The sequence below is a fragment of the Cynoglossus semilaevis genome, chromosome 1 (assembly GCF_000523025.1).
Source record: "Cynoglossus semilaevis isolate Cse_v1.0 chromosome 1, Cse_v1.0, whole genome shotgun sequence".
Lineage (NCBI taxonomy): Eukaryota > Metazoa > Chordata > Actinopteri > Pleuronectiformes > Cynoglossidae > Cynoglossus > Cynoglossus semilaevis.
The window spans coordinates 32,250,133-32,269,443 of NC_024307.1; the positions used below are offsets into that span (position 1 = coordinate 32,250,133).

Sequence of the window (19,311 nt, forward strand, 5' to 3'; positions counted from 1 at the left end):
GGGGTGGGGGGGTGTGTGACAGAAAATACCACTGCAGTAATGGAAAGTGGGAGACAGGTTCATTTTAGCTCTTCTTCTTCCTCATATTATTGTATTGCTTTTATTTACACAGTAGTTGTGACAGTCCATCATCAAAGCTCAGTTCAGTGTAAAAAATATATGTGACAAACCCACTTATAAATGGGGATGGCTCGATCCAATACTCAGGATGGGTATCGGTTTGATATTGGTGAAGATTTCAGGATGGAACATTGAGAATAACAACTATAGCCCAACATAATCTAATATCCAAGCCCAAGTGCTCAACCTAACTTTGCACAGCATGCTGTAAACAGGGACAGTATCACCTCATCAACGGCAGCCCGCGGCATGCTGGGGCACAGAAGAAGTTATGAAATGGATATCGCTATCGGCAGATACTCCAAGTTGCAGAAGTATCAGAGTTAAAAATCTGTAAAAAAAGAATTGAAAAACAACGTTTGATTTATGCAAAGTCCAATTATATGTTTGCATCTAAAGATCATGCAAAATTTTTACTTGGACTCACTGAACTTTACTCAACACACTGAATCTGTTTAAGGTTTTGAAAACATTATCTTGTTACTTAGTGATGCTAACCGAACAGATCCGTCGACTTTATCTACAAGAACGATATGTCAAACTCTGACAGGAAGTCAGTTAAATGAAAAATGCAATTGGATAAATATCCAGGTTGATAAGGTGAATAAGTTAAACTTCTTCTTTGTTCTTCTTCTCTGTATGTGTGTTACTCTCAGTGGGTATATTCCCTCGACGGCAGAGGTGATACAATTGCCGGGGAAGATTCTCACTCCATCTCCCATGATACCTCAGGTATGTGAAAACAGCGCTAGCTTCTGTCGCCCCATGTGAGAAGATAAGGAGCGAGGTAAAAAGGAAGCTCCTTCTTAACCACAGTGGCATTTGCAGTTTTGTCAGCAAAGCTACGGGAGCTTTTTGTCAGGCTAACCTTTGAAGGGCAAACAGACTTTATGTTTCCCGTGGTACGAGGGAGGCAGAGGAGCTAGGTGGCGGGGGGTGAGGAATATACGTTGAGGAGCCGGTGTCAGGATGCGGACAGGCTCAGCTTCTTTGTCGCCGTTTCTGAAACCATTTTATCTGTGTGGCTCATAAAGAAACACTCACTGAGGCCCTGGGCTATTTCTGCACCAACTAAAGGCCTGTTGGCGACTGTGCACCACCGAGGTTTCATTTATCCTGCAGTCTTGACAACAAAGCAGTTGTTAGCACATTTTACCGCATTAACCACTGACACTAAAGAGGCAAAACCCTCCTTTCTTCTTCTTTTTTTAAAACACACACAAAAAAAACTATTTTGGTCAGTTTGTCACTGATCAAGAGGAAGGTTGCTGGAATCTAAGCATGTATTTTCACATTTCATTTTGTCAGCACCGTCTGCCAAGTAGTGGAACAGATTGAAGGAAAAAAAAAAACGCAGGCAGATTTGTGACATATTCTTGAAGACTTGTGTTTTCAGTGTTGTAACAGTGCCTTTTAAACACACTACCAGGGAATATGTTTCTTGAAATTGTTGGAACCCTTTCAAGGTTATGACATTGGACCCCTATGTTACACATAACATGATACATTATTATTATTATCAATAACAATAATAATAATATTTGGATCTGCATGTTTTCTTAAATGTTCACTAATTTATAAGTGAATATTTTCGACAGAGTCAGAAACAACAATATTATTACTGTAAAGGGAACTGATGACACTGGTGATGGCAGTGTTACTGTGCTGTAAACACAGTTGTTTCAAATCTTTCTCTACATTTTGTTAGATGACACTTCACATGTAGAAATTCATGCTCTGGTGGTTATGTAATCTATGGTAAGTTAACACTGATGCAGCTCTGCCCAGATCCATGTCGTGTACTATCCCAGATTCTGGATTATAGCACACTGATTTTTAAGTACTTCAAATTAGAAATCAAGTTTTCCAAGACAAGCTAAAATATACACTGGCCTGCAGACTGATAGGTCATCATCCACTGAAAATGATACGATACCCATTCTCCTTCTCTGCCATTTCCTCCTCCATGATCAGCCTTGTGGAGCTTTTTTTCACTGCAGGCAGCAGCCAGCTGCAGCGCTGGGACATTGCTAACCAGTGAGCTCCTTATGCTGACAGAGTGAAATACTAAGAGTTTGCCGACGAGGAGCAGGGGGAGTCATTTAGGTCGAAAACCCAGAAGGGGCACGAGGATGCGGAAATATGACTGTATATCATAAACGTTCCATTTCTTCATCTTTAATGCCCAGAGGGCTGCCGGTTGTGCACATTTTATAGAAAGGGAAATTCCCCCCTTTTAAAATATGCCAATAAATGTTGAGCTATGATACCATGCAAGACTTTCCATTTAAACTAATTTGTCTCACTAAGGTCCTACCAAAGTGGAACTAAAATCATGTTAAACGCAAAAATAATCGAGGCCCCAGGGTAATATAAACCCACTGACAGCAGTGATAAAGCAGAATACATGTTATTTTAATGCTTTTGGACAGTTTAATTGCAATCTCTCTCTCTCTCTCTCTCTCTCTCATCTCTCCTTTCACAGTAAGGGGGCTAATAAGCACTGATTTTATTATTATTAAAAACAAACAATTATTAATATTAAAGCTAAAGCAAATGAAATAGTCCACTTAAATTGAATATAAATGAAGCTTTAATGAAAACCTTGAATAAAAACCTTGAATAAAAAGCTTTAAACGGATACATTGTGATTTCCTGAGGGGGAAAAAAATAAACTCAGGATTTCCTTGTACTGTATGTTAAAATAGAAACCAGTGAATCATTTCACTAACAGCCGACTGAGCAGCCGTGGTGCTGTCCGTGGTGCTGAAAGTCGGCTGACTTTTCAAAAATACATATATTAATGGAATACGCTCGGAGCGAATGAAACTTTTTGTTTATTTTCTTGTTGCAGACACTTCATTAGTTGGAAACAAGGTGCGCTCCCTAGCCCACAGGTTCGCGGCGTTGTGTGTGCGTGTGTGTGTGTGTGTGCGTCTGCATGTTTATCTGTGTGTCTGCACCTACAGTCATTAATACCGAGGCTCAGCTTAAAGCCAGCAGCAGGTCCTGATGAATAGCTGAGCCCAGATGCATCGACTTTCCCCTACATGAATGAATCTGTGGACTTTAGCCACCGGGGAAGGAGGAGTAGGAGGTGCTGGAGGAAGAGGAGGCAGAGGTGGGGAAGAAGGCCTTAACTCTGGATAACCTCTTGCTCTCTCCATCCATTTTCTTTTTACCCATCACCCCTTTTAAAAACCGGCACTGCAGTCCTCCATCACCGCGTATTCTCATCTCCAGTGTGTACTTGCATGTGTGTGTGTTTTGTGTTGTGCTTATGTGTGTGTGTGTGTGTGTGTGTGTGTGTGTGTGTTGACGGACACAGTGATTTGCATGCACTGCCACTTGCCACCTCAGTTTCAGAACCACCAAAGAGACGGCTCTTTGAGCGACGCTGAAAGAGATTGAGTGTTTGTGCGCGCGTGTATGTGTGTTGGCCTGAATGTGTATATGTGAGAGATACAGAGGGAGGTAGGGGGGAGGGAGAGGGAGAGGGAGAGGGAGGGAGGGAGAGAGAGAGAGAGAGAGAGAGAGGGGATGCAGTGTAAGCAGTGTGCTCTAAGAGCTGGTGGTTTAATTGTCCACTAACAACAAGTGTGTGGCAGCGTGCATTTAGCCACAAGTGTTTTCTACTACCGAGTGTGTACAGTCTGTGTGCGCGTGTGTGTGCACATGACTTAGCTTCCAGGCAACACATAATCCCTAGACAGCAGAATTCTTCCTTTTCATCCATCGGACAGGTTTTACATCTCTTTGATCTTCCCTAAATCATCATCTTTTTTTTTCGAGGTTATTTAACGTACACTTGCAGATGGGAGAAAAACCTCAATGCGGTTCACACACTCGGACAAAGGAACCACAAGCTGTGTTGTCTGCATTAATCAGGGTTCCGCGTAGACGCAGTACTTAATCAACCTCACTTGTCAACAGAAGGTTCCTTCTGGAACAAATTACGTTTGGCTGCGGGGCATGAAAAAATACAATTCTTATTTAAGAGAGTGAACAGTCGGTGATATCAATTTCAGTGTAACAATACAACAATGTTTTGCAACTGTGCGCTTCTACAGTACGTTCTCTCAGCAAAGCCCATCTCCATTTTTCCCCAGCGTTGCTCAGTCATTCTTAAAAGCTGTTGGCCTCATCAACCACACGGCAGCAGCGTAAAAGGGAATAAGCTGCTGACGCAGCAACACAGGCCGAGAGTGGTATCAAAAAATAGAAACTTAGTGTACAGTATTTTCGTTCTTTATTAGACAACAGAGACGATCTCTGATGTTCAGTTAATGAATCCTGGAACCCAGACTTGCCAACTCTGTGATCTCTGTCTCATTCTACTGCCAATTCAGAATGGGTTCATAAGTCTATTGTTTTTTTTTTATATTTGGTAAATTGGCTTTTAAAATAATGTAACTATTTTACTTCTTTAACCTTGACAAATCAGTGTATTAAGGATATTTTGATTAAAAGCTCATTTTTTTCCCCCACTCAACCCCAAACCTGCAGGTTGTGCGATGTTTAATTGAAAGGAGAGTGAACCTCAGACTTCATCAAATCCAATGATCTGAATCTCCATCCATCCCACACTTAAATCAGATGATATACCAGATTGGGCTGGAACGCAGCTACACAGACCAAGCCAAAAGAACACGGGTAGTCAGAGCCTAAGAGCTTATTATTTAAGTACTGTTGTAAAGTCAATCCATTCTCCCGAGGCTAAGATCATTTAAAAAAAGGGCTCTCTGCAGCTAAATACGATTTTAGCCTTCACTGCTCATCCAAAGCATTAGGTGATGACCGGGAAGCTGTGAGGTGGGGAATTAGCTTTGCAAGAACAGAAAGAAGGGAGGGAGAGCGGAGGAGTGGAGAGGCAAAATGGTGGGATTGTGAAGAGAGCGGATGGATGAAAAGGTTGGCAATGCATGAAGAAGAGCAATTAATATGAGCTGAATGGGGGGAACGGAGGAGAAAGACGGGGAGAAGAAAAGAGAGCAAATCAAACCGATGGCTCGTGAATGTGACAGAGCATTGGAAAAATACACTGTAGAGGTTATGAAGATCGCGTGGCTCATAGAATTTATGTGGTGACTGGAGCGAAACTGCACATACATGCGTAGACACACCTTCCCCCCTTTTCATCCATCTCTCTCTGGCTCTCAGGCTAAAAATAGCTGGAACTGAGCCCTTCTCTAATTCCCTCATTCAGAGTCTAGTGTTTTTCTTCTTTGATGCACATCCTGAGGAGGAGCATACAGGAAGTGGTGCATGGTTGCCAAGACAACCCTGTCCGTGACATAGCCCAATGTCTTGGGTCTTTGCTCTAAAGCCTGGTTCACTCAAACCTCCACCCATTAGTCCCTGCTTCTCATCCTCTCATTATCACGGTGTACGTCACTGACCGTGCTGCGGCTCCACGGCTTCACTGCAGGCACCATACATCATCAACATGATTAGCTGACAGCAGACGCTGTCTCCATCATGAAATCACATTAGGCTGCGTCGTCGCTTAAATTCACGGTAAACGAAACTACACTGACAAACACAGGCCATTAGTGCCATTAGTTCACACATACGTGCAGTATATATGTCATCTATGATTGTTCTTATATGGTTATGGATGTATGTACTGTATAGATTTATGAATAGATTTATAATTATATACATATATAGCTGGTATATATTTATAATCACAGGCTAGCTGTGGAACAATCACAATTATTCATGATTAGTTGACATTTCATAATATGAGAAGAAAGCCTTTTTTTGTCTTTTTTGCTAATTGTTTTTTCTCACAACAAATAAACCAGGTCCATTATATAATTACTAGGAAAGTACGATGATTAAAAGTTAAATTAAAATCTTGTTAATCACAGAGCAGCTGATTAATCATGATTAATCGTGATGACAATTAATCAACATTATTCATTAAACTTACTACTAAAGACACACCATCAGATTTGGTCAGATTTTGTTTGTTAGGGATGGACCTCAGGCTGAAGGAAAACCTCACTCCTGACCTCCATCACTGACAAAGTAACAAGTGTCTGGAGAGACTGAGCTCCAAGTCTGACCTTTTGCTCCTCACGTCGTCCTTGTCTTTGCTCTTCCTCCTCATGTTCACATCAAAGTAAAGTTTGTTGTACGAGGCAGAGGTTACGAGCATGTGTTAGGGGACGACGGTGTTTTTTTTTATGACTTTACCAAAAGTTACGGGCAACATGTCGCAGCATCAAAGAAAAATCAGCTGAGCTACAGCACACATTTCAACATTAATCTGTTTGTTTTTGCTTTAGTCTCTCCATCTACCCATCTATTTATCTGTTGATCTCCATAACAACAATCCATGTATCCATCTACCTGTTTTCGCCATCAATCCATCTGATTGTCTATCCATCTATGATCTACAGTATCTATCTGTCTTCTTTATCCATCTATCATCCATCCATTGCTACATCTTCTTTATCCATCTATCATCCATCCACTGCTACAGTCATTGTCTTCTTGTCCACCCGTCCATCCATCCGTTCTTCTATCGTCCCATCCATTTACCTGTCTGACTATCAATCCACCTGTTGATCTTTATATCCATCAGTCCATTAATCCATCTACATGTTTTATCCAACTCTGTCTATCCATTCATTCCTTTATCTTGTCATTTTTATATGTCTACTTGTCTGTCTTTCCATCCATCCATCCATCCATCCACTCATCTATCAATAATTCATCAAGGCTATACTGTATATCTTATAGAACGTTATATCCTTCAATGCAATTATCCATCGAAAATTCATACATCTGACTGCTTATCTATTCATCCATCCTGCCATTCATCTATCATCGATTCATCTGTTTACCCATCTGTTCATCCGTCCATCCAACCATATATCCATCCATCACTTTCTTGAGATCCATCCACCCATCCATCCATCCATCCATCTATTTATCCATCTGTCTTTCCGTCTTCCAGTCCATCAGTTAATCCATTGGTCCATCCAAACATCCATTATCTATCTGACTAATTGCCAATCTTGGTATCCATTAATTCATCTATCTATCCATACATCCATCGGCCTGTCTGCCAGGCCATCCATCCATCCATCCATCCATCGACTGTAGCTATCTATCCATCGTCCTGGTGCAGCAGTCGGCCAACATGTAGAGAACTGTGTTAGTATTGAACCTTTCTTAATGAATCCCCACAGAAAACTGAAATACTGCAGGAGGTGGAAGATGTGAGCGCTGGGTCCTGATGAGGGAGATAGATGAAGTATTGGTGTGGCATAATTTATGAGGCTCCCCAAAGCTGAGCCTAGGAAACACGGCTCTGACAATGCTGAGGTTGGCAGTTTAAATCCCAGGGGATTATCTGGCAAAACCTATGTATCCCCTCCTAGAACGGGATTAATTGAGTAGAACTAGCTGCTTAAAAGGCACTTTGTAACAGCTTATCAGTGTGGAACCCTGGCCTACCACCAATAACAATCTGTTAAGAATGGTGGCATCTGTCTCCTGGAAGCTTACCAGAGGATCCATGACATGCATATTTATAACAACCTATGCTGTCACATAGAAACCTGAATGTAAAGAGTGCCAGTACTGCCCCTCTTTTGCCCCTCTTTTGTCAGTAAAATACTAATATTTAGTAAAACTAAAGAAATAGTTTCAATGGTACTGTATAAAAAACCTCTTCTGGATGTGCTGAGAAGTAAAAGAAACTAAAAAAAAAGGAAATGAAACAGCATCGGAGAAAAGTGCATGGCTACTTGGAAAACTTGCGAAAAGCATTGAATAGTCACAATCACTGAGTGAGTACACATTCATTACAAGTTCCCGTTCGAGGCAGCTGAGTCCAACGACTCCAACTCATTCACCATGAAGACTTGGGCTCCATTAACACTTACTAACTGCTGAGAGAAGCATGTGGTTTGTCTGTGAGCCTGAGGCAGCAGCAGCGGTGGCCAGTCCTTTCCTCCCTACCCTGGTCCATCGATCCATCGTGACTCTGCAGGAGCCACATGAAAACCTTTCGCTATGATTTATGGGATGCCATCTCCGGGGAAACCAGCAGAGCCCACCCTCTCTGCCTCCCCCGTCCCATCCTGTGCTTGGTAAGGTAGCAACTCTGCTGGAGGGCAAAGACTCTGGCTCTTAAGGCGATATATATATATATATATATGCCATGGGATCACTGGGATAATGAGTCCAAACTGTGATCCTGGTAAAATATTTATAGTAGTCACATAATTCTTGAATTGTACTGATTCATGACTCAATACTTTCAATTATTTAAATAACACCGAGGAGGTCATTTAGCCTGGATAACCACAACTATACCAACCAAAGAATTACATGAGCTTTGTTATTATTTATATATTAGGTAGACATTAAAGTATAAAAGTTTATACACGGAATAAAGCATTACACAGAAGGTGATACAGGCAAAAAAAAATAAAAAATACACACCAATACTGATAAATATGTATATATGAGAGACAGGCAGAGAGATGTGGAGCTTAGAGGGAAAATAAAGATTATGTTATAATAAGGGCTGTCAAAATAAACATGTACAATAATAATGGTTTATAATACATGGGCAGAAATAGAACACAGTTCATCCTATAATTCCACTGGCCATTTACATTTTGTGGCTCTAACACACTGTCAGTGTAGTTATTTGCACACATGTATGGAAAGATTTTAGTACCAGGAAAGCAGCTGAAGGCTAAAACACCCAGCATGCATTTGTTCAGGCTTCAACTTGATGTCAGATGACTGGCTTGCATCAGGGAAGATTCACCGAGCGCAGGGCAGTAAATAAGTCTAAGTCTAGTAAGGCAGTTAAAAAAAGAAGGAAATCAAGATGCACAATGATGACAAAAAATAAAACAACTCTATGAGTTTGACTTTTGCGTATTTTTCTCGTCATTTTCCGTGTTTTTACTTCCATCATTTGGATTAGTCAAAAATAAAAACCTGGTGTTCTCATAAAACATGGTGTTATTGGCCTTTCTGTTTCAACAGAATTTCATATTAAAGAATGTTAATTTAAAAGTTGGACAGTTTTTGTTATTATAAAATGGGCCTGTTTTTTTTTTGACCTCACAAAAGTAAAACCAAACTCACACTTCAAAATGGATATAAAACCTGGATCAAACAGATCCTGTTCCATGTTTGAGTGATTACTGCTAGCTGTTCAAAGGAGTTGTAGCCTGATCACAAACTACCCAAGTAAAGATATAATGATATACTGATAATAACCAATTATATCATTCCCAAAGTATGTACTGTTGAAGTATCTTTGCTGGTCTGTGAACTGTTTATACTCTTGTAAGACGCTTTGGAGAAAAGTGTCTGCTAAATGCATAAATGTAAATATAAATAAGAAACATCAATCATAAGTGTTTTAATTTTGGAGTTGGAATTCTATCATAAGTGTTTTAATTTTGGAGTTGGAGTTAATTTTGGAGTTGGAATACTGGCAGCAGGTTCATGGTTCTTCCTATTATGACATGTTCAAAACATACCAATAACTCGGCATAAAGGCAGCCAAAAAAGGAAAAAAAAACCCAAAACATCCTTGTGCAGGTACAGCATTTATGCATGGACGTGTGAGCACATTTACATTATGTAATACAGCAGTAGGTTGACACTGACTTACAGTGAGTGATGACTGTTTAAACCCCCCTCCTCTCCTTCACCCGTGGTTTTCTTTCTTTCCTTGTTCCCTCTCTTCCCCCCTGCTTGCTTTTCTCGCCTCCTCCTTTAACTATTTAACCCTAGTTAATATTCCACCCTTTTTCTCTGTGCACAGGAAAAAATAAATCAATGCAGAAGAAGAAGCTGAGAAAGAGGGAGGTGCAAAAAAAAACAACCCCCCGAGGTGGCAAGAGAAGGTGCTGAGGCTTGCAATGTCAAGCACGCCAGACTCGATCGCCATAAATATGGCAGCGATGATGAGAAGAGATGAGGAAGGAAGAGAGTTCATGTGTTGCCTGCTTCGCTTTTCAATAAATCGAGGGATTTGTAGTGTGAAGTACCATGTTGATGATACCCTTTTTAAGTCATTAGTCAGCGAGGTAACAAACAAAACGAACGTTTTCCGTGCTGCCTGCCACTGTACCTGTACACACTGCACTGTGTGTGCATTTGCATGGTGTCTTTAAAGCACCACAGACAAAGGCAGGTGAAAAGAATAGACTATATTATATATATATACACATACGCATCATGTTTGATGAAAATTGTATAAAAAAATAAAAGGGAAAAATGCTAAAAAATGAACTGAGTGCAATGATTGTGCCCTGTGCAAAAATATAATAATTAATGTATAATAAATATATAGACATATTTATATATATTTAGATAAATATATATAAATATATGATAATAGTATGAACAGTAGAGAGTGGTGCTGGTTCAGAGCAGCTCATAATGATGAAAAAAAGTAGAATTTAATTAACGTTTCAAAAACCTCTCCAACTGTGTGCGATCGGAGTGGATAACGGAAGTCGTAATCCCTCATATAACACCTGCTGACAAAATGAGGAAACGTCTGGTCAGACAAAAAACATCTGCGGAACACCATCTGAGCAGAAGGAGGAGTGTCCTTAAAGGTCGCAAAAAAAAAAAAAAAAAGAGTATAAAAACCCAGTTTCACCTCATTCCCGTTTAACACCTGGGAGTTGCTTTTGTGTCAACCTGTGCTGTGTGGCTGAATGACACAGACTGAGAAAACCAAAAATCTCCTTCACAAGAACAGAAGAGTCAGGAAAAGTATACTGAATTCAAAGATTACGACGAGACTCCTTCAGAATTCATTGAGCTAACATGGAAACGGAAGAAGATATTGCCTGGAGTTTTCCAGACAATTAGCTGAAGAGTGGTCAGAATCATTAGTACATAATACCTCTGAACGTCTGAACATCCAATATCCACTCTGGTGTGTGTGTGTGTGTGTGTGTGTTAGCCATTGAGCGCATGAGACCAATTTACAGAGCACTCCTTTCAAAACAAGTGAGCTGGAAGTTGTTAAAGTCAGTCAGCCATGCTGGAATACTCTTGGAGGTAAAAAGTGCCATTTGCAGATGTAACCATGGACAGGAATTTGTAAAAGAAAATATTTTAATTTGCTGGGACATCTTTACTTGTGAAGGGAGGCTGAGTGTACAGCCAAGAAAAAAACAAAAACAAATCACACCCACTCCACCCCCCTTAACAAATACAGTGAACTCACCATCTTCCGTGGGCACGTAGACGTTCAGGTAAAGGCAGTCCTCACTCTGGTTATGGATGTAACCGGCTGCCACGTCCAGGTTGTCTGTGAACCACACGGGGAGCATTATCTCTGGCAGCACGCCGTGAATGTTTTGAGGACAGACGGGGGCAAACTGTGTGGCGTTACGGATCTCCTGCCAGGATCCGGGAGCTTCGGGCGGCTGAAAGCGGTGGTCGCCGATGGGCGCTGTGGCGTAAGGAACGCCAAGGTACTGCTCCACGGGGCCGAGGATTTCGTTGTTCAAGTCTTTCTTGATGCCTCTGATCTTGCCGTAGTTGGTGGTCACTATTGGGTGTTTGGATGGATCCATCTTCTGGCTTGAGGCCAAGCTGAAGAGCAGGACGAGGCTGAGCGCACCCATCAGGCACCAGTGTGTCGCCGCAGTCCTGCAGGACGCACCTCGTCGACTGCGCTTGCTCAAAGCATGCGGAAGAGGGGACACGAGTGGATTCATACTGTTCCGCCACCTGCTTCTAGTTTGGCAGAGTATATTTGTGGTTTTGGTTTGTTTTTATAAAAGACGGCAAATTATGACCAGCAAAATGGTAGATGAAACATAGGAGACGGATTAAAGAAAAAGGCCCACTGGCCCTTTAAGATTAAAAAAGACGCCTCTTCAGGGTTTTTCAATACCAGGTGAGCTGTGTGGACAACAGAACTGTCGCCAGGATCGAGATCTTCCCTGGGGTGGGGGTGCAGAGGAAGGAGGTGGGGCCAGGTCAGTACTGATTCCAAGTAATGGCGATCCTCAAAGCTTCCCCAGCCATGGGTCTGTTGCGTTCCATCACTATTGATCTGCTCGCATCCAGATCATTGGACAGATCTTTGGAACACCCACTGAGTCCTGGAGACAGAAAATAGACGTTGATGAGAAGATGGAAAAATAAAGATAGAAAAAAAGAGGGGAGGGCATAGGGAGCAGAGGAGAGGTAAAAGGGGGGTGGGAGGTGAGTCGGGGGGGCATGTTAATTTTAACTGACACAGAGACGTATCCCATTAAACAATGTCAGCGAAACATCATTTTCACATCCCGACACGACAGCTTCAGGATTGAAACGACACACTTACTGTAATTCAAAGACTATAGTAATCACAAAAGTCAATAGTCATTTCAGGGAAGATTTCACAGCCCTTTCCTTTACTACAGCATGTGTGGCTGTAGAAAACACAAAGTGACACAATACTGAAACCAAAATAATGTTCCATCATGTCTTCAATAAACATTCTACTGTAGAACTCGGTGCTGTTTTGTCCCAGAGTTACAAGTGAAACACTGTCACTGCTGCCTCCACATTCCACTTATTAATTTCTTTTGGGGCTTAAGGCGAGATGACAGCGGCATAAAAGGAGTGTATGGATAAATAGAACAGGCTAAAGATAAGGGTGAGCCTTTAACTGCCTGCTGAGGTCAAAGGTCAATAATGGTCATCTGTAAGCAGCTTATAACGGCCCGGGATACTTTCTGACAGCCTGCTGAGCTCACGGACACACACATGCTCGTACACACACACACACACTGTAAGCCTGAACTGACCCACACATGAATGAGTGACAACACACAGCAACTCCTTTTCATGTAATCTACTGCATAAATGTGCAAATCCTCATGTAAAAGACCCTGTGCCAGTAAAGCATGAGGGGGATTAAATCTTCGTTGGGTGACGTTACATAACAGTATGGGAAGCAGAGGCTGGCGTTGGCAAAAAAAAAGAGCGAAATTTCACACACTATTTCCGTCTTATCTGATTGTTAGAATTCACTATTACCTCCCCCGCGCTCTCTCTTACCCCTTATCATGTGCCATAATTGTCCCATTTACAGTCATCATTAAGCGTATAATTGCACCCACTGAAGGGCCTGTGTGATTTTGTTGTCCTTTCTCCTCCCTCCTCCACTGCCAGTAAAGCTATTTTAAATTTTGCAAGTGTCCCCGGGCCAGGCAGAAGATAATTGCAGTCTATAGGCTGATGAGCGTACGAGCGGCTTCACTCAGGAGAACGTCAGAAATAAGGAGGCCTTTTCATGTAATAAGTTTCTTCTGCTGGTTTGGTGGAAGGATATCCTTGGGCTCGGAGAGGGAAAACGTGATGAAAACAGATCCGTCTCCTTTCAGGCAGAGGTAATTGCGAGCAAGTCCGTAACAGCGTCTGTAATAGCTCTTTGTCTTTTAACGGCGCAGTGTGTTAAGCCTTAATATATTGTTGCCCGCCTTTGTTTTGCTCAGCACGGGCTTAGTTCTGCCCACGTGTCCACGTGTGCGTCTGGACACGCACGCTCTCATGGAAAACAGGCTACGCGGTGCATGTTCTAATTAAACCAGGGAGACTCCGGCGACCGGCCCGCTTTGCACGAGATACAGGGGTGAGCCATACTGTACGCCCCCGTAGGCGCACACAGACGCAGACGCCACAGCAGCCAACGTTAAACCCTGGGACTCGGGGATGTACGAAAGTCGGAAATAAGGAGGCAGAGAGATAAAAGAGGGAGAATGTGGAGGGAGCAGAGGGAGGTGCAACAGTCATGAAGACCTCAGCGCTCACCTATTAACTAGAAAAAATAAAAAACACAGGTATTCAATGAGATATTTAATGTCAAATTTAACCTTTTGTGGGTATTTTCCTCTCTCATTAGAGTGAATATAAATATAGATACTTTTGTGGGTATTTTCCTCTCTCATTAACGTGAATATGAATATAGATAATATATTTGTTATTCTTTAACATTAACTATGAAAAAAAAGACATTTTTCAAGCACTCTAATGGACACTTAAGACAACTTCACAAGGACTAGTGGGCTACTGAGGAGTTTCCTCAAAGAAGTTTTGAGTGTGAACATCATGTTGATGTCGTAGGACAGCTAACATATCCAGTTGTAGGTTTATTCATTCATCTTTAACGGTGAGACTGTAGCTAAACAGTCAGCAAGAAAGGATGAGGTACACCACACATGTGCAGAGACATACAACTATTCACACTCACATTCACACCTGGGGTTAATTTAGAGAGAACAGTTCACTTAATCTTGCAGCTTTGTGGACACATGGACCCATGTACACACAGGGAAAGGCACTGGGGATCGAACCAGTCACTACTTCTACATCTTTATATTTAAAAAAAAAAAAAAAAAAAGTTTTTTGGTCCATATACTTAACAAATAGAAGTTTAACTATTAATTTTTTTTATTTGATGTTTAGTGTATTAAATTTTATTTTAATTTTTTAAAAGGGTGAACCAGCTCTTAACTAAAACATGAAAACCCTTTGTGTGTATGAATATTAATTTGAAAAATTCATAAAAAAAACTTCAAACTTTATATAGAGGCTAAATCTGAATAAATATTTATTTTCCGATACTTGTTTTTTTTCAGTTTGCAAAACATAACTGCTGAAAAAAATTGAGAGAGAATAATCGGTAGTAAAGTTAAGTAAAATATTAACACGTCCACTGATGTAGCTGGACTGCAAACACCCTAGGAGGCAGTAAAACCAATAAATATCAAACTGGGCTCTCTTCTGGTCCAGTACTTGCACTTTGAGCAAGAGCAGGCACAGGGGGCAGCAGAGGGCCACACAAGTACGAGTCTCAGGTTCCCTTTCAGATTTCCATGCAGACGTTGCGCCCCTGGACAGACCTCTAAGATGTTAGGGCTCATCTGAGTGTTAAATTGCAAATTGGCTCCATTAGATGATCTAATTGGTCCAGCATCGCTGTGAGCTGTGGGAGAAGTGCGGTGATTGATGAAGAGACGGAGGTGAAATGATGGGAGGATGGAGGAGTGATGTACGGAGAGTTCAGCAAGGTAACGTCACCACGTGGGAGGCACTCGTGGATCGCTACGCTGTGTGGCATTAGTGACGCAGGCGGCCGACCGTTGCTCTTATACACACAAATTTAAGGGAGAGGTTTTATTAGAAATACACTTTTCCCCCTCACACACACGTACTGGCACACACTCATCTATGATTCATGTCAGGAGAGTGTTTCTCCTCAGCAGTAGGAGTCGGAGAACGAGGAAGGGAACCATGCAGGTCTCTCTGCACCTCCCCTTCATCTTCCGTCCTCCTTCAACAGATATTTTTCATCTAAATCTGCACCTTTGAAAAAAAAACCTCCACAGGCAATCTTAAGGGAAGTAAAAAAAATATTTTATGTTTCTGACCAGCTTTTCTACCACTGTGAACGCCGCGGCGCTTCAGGGCTGCGACTGTGCACCATACGGGATATGTAGTAAAAGGTGCACAACAACAGGAAAAGTGTTTTTTCAAAGAGTAAACAGATTTAAAGTGGGTTTTAGCAGGAGGTTTTTATCCAGCTTTCGTCGTGCGTCCTGCTCCACTACTGCACGCAGCTAAAACCAGCGAGCTTCATAACTTTATCATTTTATCTAAATCCAGACGCCGTGTCCCAAAAGCACCTTGTCAAAAAGAGACAAACTTGCAATTAAAGAAAGTTAAACACCCTGAAATAGAAGCAGAGGAGAGAGAAGAGGAAACGCTAAACTCTCAACGACAACAAGCAAACACTCCCCTCTGATGTGCGTACGGGCGCGTGATGACTGGTGTGTCAGGAGTCTGTTCAACATTTCAACATCAGACGCCATCCATCCAAAGCTCCCATCAAAGCACCGATTCAGAAGTCGAAGAAAACACGCAGCCGCGTCATTCGTCAGCAGCTCACAAGCCCAGTCAGATAAATCACGGTTATAATGAAACGAAACAACAGGGGACATGGTAAAAAGATCACAACGTGTTCGCTCTCAAACAAAAGGAGAGGTCAAAGGAGAGTTGTTGGGATAAAACAGAGCAGCCTGAGAGGACCGGGTTCAAGGTCGAACAAGGTGACGAGCAAACGATGGCCTGGTGGAAACTCACTGTTGCAGGTGAAGACAAAAAGAATGAAGTGAAATAAAGGTTCAACTATTAGTTGAGAACTAATAGAAGACAAGAATAGAATTACAGAGAATTACCAAGAAAAACGGATTAAGATAATTGTGAAACTAACTAGACAGGAAATCCAACATAAGTGACCTCAGAAAAAAAACTAGTTCAACAGGAAACATGGCAAAGTGGATTAGACTCAAACTAAATGCAGCACTGAGGAAGTTAAGTAATTGTCCTAAAAGACAATAGAGGTGCAGAGATTAAAAATGCAGCACGAAAAGGGGCAGAAATTCTGCAATCTGTAAAATAAAACGATTTAATATTGCTTGACTTTTTTTAATATATATATAAAAAAACTTTTGCTTGTTACTGGTCAGATGACTAATTACAGTAGCTGTAAAACTCCATGGTGTTTCCAAATGTCCTGCTTGGGTAAAAGTTACTAATGTGTTTTGAAGCTGCCAAACATAGTAACAAGACTTGGTTTAGAGAGTTTAATAAATCTATAGATTTGAAAATAGTCATGCACTAATAATAATTTTACTACCAAAGTGGAAGTGAAATGTGAAAGAGCAGAATAAATAATACTTCAATCGGGCAGGTGTCAGCTTTAAGTTTGCTTAAACTGATGGGCGAGGTGATTCGATGGGTGATGGAATTTTGCTTAAACTGATGGGCGAGGTGATTTGATTCGATTTGGGATTTAAAAATAAAGAATCCACTATTTTGTCCCATGTCCACAACCCTCTTGGTGAGTCCTGTCTTCAGCCTGGGATGTGAGCCACCAACTGGACTCTTCTACCACTAACACTTTAACACTTTATAGGGCGTACATCATGACCTTTATTGTCTCACATGATCTTTGCAGCAAGGTGGCCATTTTGGGTCCTGACTTCTCCCCCTCTGCTCTTATTGCGTCCGTTCATCACTAATGGTTTTACACTTATTTATACCAGCTACTTTCCAAACCACATCAGTATTCTAAATATTTGTAGGTACTTCTCCCTTTTCCTTGACCTGTGTTTGAACTTCTGGAAGCGTAGAGATAACAAACACACAGAACTGTAATATGTCCCCTTGGAACATGCCTAGACATGCCGTATTATTGTATATCATGATATAATACAAATAATATGTCATATTATAAGAAGTTCTTCTATATCAACCTACGGTACTTAAGCTACTGTCCTCAACCCTTATTGACAGGTTTTTCATGTAGCTCGAGTATTCACCGTTTAACCTTGACAAGTCCCAGTAAAAGAGAACTAACGGTGGTTAAAACTGCAGTATTACAGAGTTTTAACTTAAACATGAGGCGAGGAAGCAAACAAGTTTAAATGTTAAAATGTCACACGACTCCTTCCGGAAGTCAACGGAGAGAAAAACAGCGCCTTTGTGTTGTAATGATCAATAAACGAAGCCTTTAGTGAAGGAGATACCAACTCGGTGGTGAGAGGTTAATTACGCACTGCTTAGAAATTATTTGTCCACAGCCCAGGCATACGGGGCAACCTCACATAGGGGAGCAAAATGGGCCAGAGATGAAAGTACAAGACGGAGGAGCCAGTTAAAGGTTTCTTTGCAGTATCCTTTAAAGCGCTTGCCAACATTACAAAGACACAAGGTCTACAGTTGTGTTTTTCAAACTAATATGTCTTCCTCTGGCATGCATGTGAATACTTTCACCCTCACAGAGGGCAAATAAGTCTCAGCCGAGACCCCCGTTCTCCACATCCATACTTCAAAAACCGACTTCAGACTTTGAAGTCGTCGCCCTGAGCAGTGCAGCTTCCTCACAGCTCACGTTACGGCAGGAATTACGCCTTTTGACTTCCTGTTTTCGACTGCAAGAAGACTTTATCATTTGGAGCTACTGTGAGAAGTGTTCAGATTGCCTTTTATGTGCTGTGACAGAGGTTCCCTCCATTTAAGCTGCTGTTAATCTGCCATGTGACGGCCTTGGCTCTGCTCGCGCCGGATGAAGATCAGCGAGGATGACTGGAAACTGTGACTCATCTCGCGGAGAAAGGCAGCATTATGATTTTTTTTTTTCTCAGTGGATAAGCTTGTGTAATTGACTTATGTAAATAAAACTGCAACGTCTTGTCGTGTATATTTGATAATGGCTTTCTTTTAACATTCAATTTCTGATTGAAGCCGTCAAGGGATGTAACCATACACTCAACTCACGATATATGATTCAAGATTTTTTATTCATGATAGAATTTTAGCACAATTCTTTGAGACAAAATGACTTCCAGACCAATTATGAAACAAATACCATTGAATCAATGTTAGATCTATGCTATATACTATTACCACCTGACATGCTGATGTATAAAACACTGAGTATTTGGAAGTTCTTCCCATGTTCTGTTTGAAAATCTGAATGTTACTTAGTCCGCACAGGGACCTGGGGTCTTCGTTTTAAAGCAAGCCACGTTGTTTTTAGGCAAATATCGCCACCTACTGTACTAGAGGATGTGGTCTCATGGTATGACCTGTGACTTTTTGAGCCTTGGAAAAGTTTGTGAGGTTGGTGTGCCGTGAAGTTGAAGCCTCCACCGGCGTTCAAATGGTATTCGGTGCTGGAGGTGCTTCAACAAAACACATAATTATTTCCTGTAGTGTGTTTATTAATTTTATTAATAGACTGTGTATGAGAGCAACAGTAAGATAATCAAGGGTGGAATTGTTGGACTTCCAGTGGGCGTCATTCTGAGCAGGAGTTAAATTAAAAATGTAATCGGACTAATTTCATGAATTAATAACTGCAATTTCTTTTTTTCATCACACCTGTTTGGTCTTCTTTCTTTCCCTTTTTCAAGATTCACAGAACTTTTCCCAGTTACCCCGCAGTGGTCAAATCAGTCCTCAGATCACAATCTGAAAATCAAATCCATCAGCCTCCTGCCACACAGCACACAGGGAACAATCTAGATCCCACTGAAACCAATCCCATCCTATTCTACCCCAATACCACCGTCCAATCGCCTGCAGTGACCTCGTCTGTAATTGCTTGCCGCCTTTTCCTTT

At 41.4% G+C, this 19,311-nt stretch overlaps 1 protein-coding gene across 2 annotated transcripts in view; it reads right to left on the bottom strand.

The window, feature by feature from the left end:
* LOC103391461 (neuroligin-2-like) overlaps positions 1-19,311 on the bottom strand; it is a 153,552-nt gene that overhangs the window by 73,847 nt on the left and 60,394 nt on the right. For both annotated transcript variants that reach the window (XM_017033900.2, XM_017033901.2), the window contains one exon: positions 11,354-12,239. In XM_017033900.2, coding sequence (XP_016889389.1) covers positions 11,354-11,849 — 496 coding nt within the window. In that variant the 5' untranslated portion in view covers positions 11,850-12,239. The remainder of the gene's footprint in view (positions 1-11,353; positions 12,240-19,311) is intronic.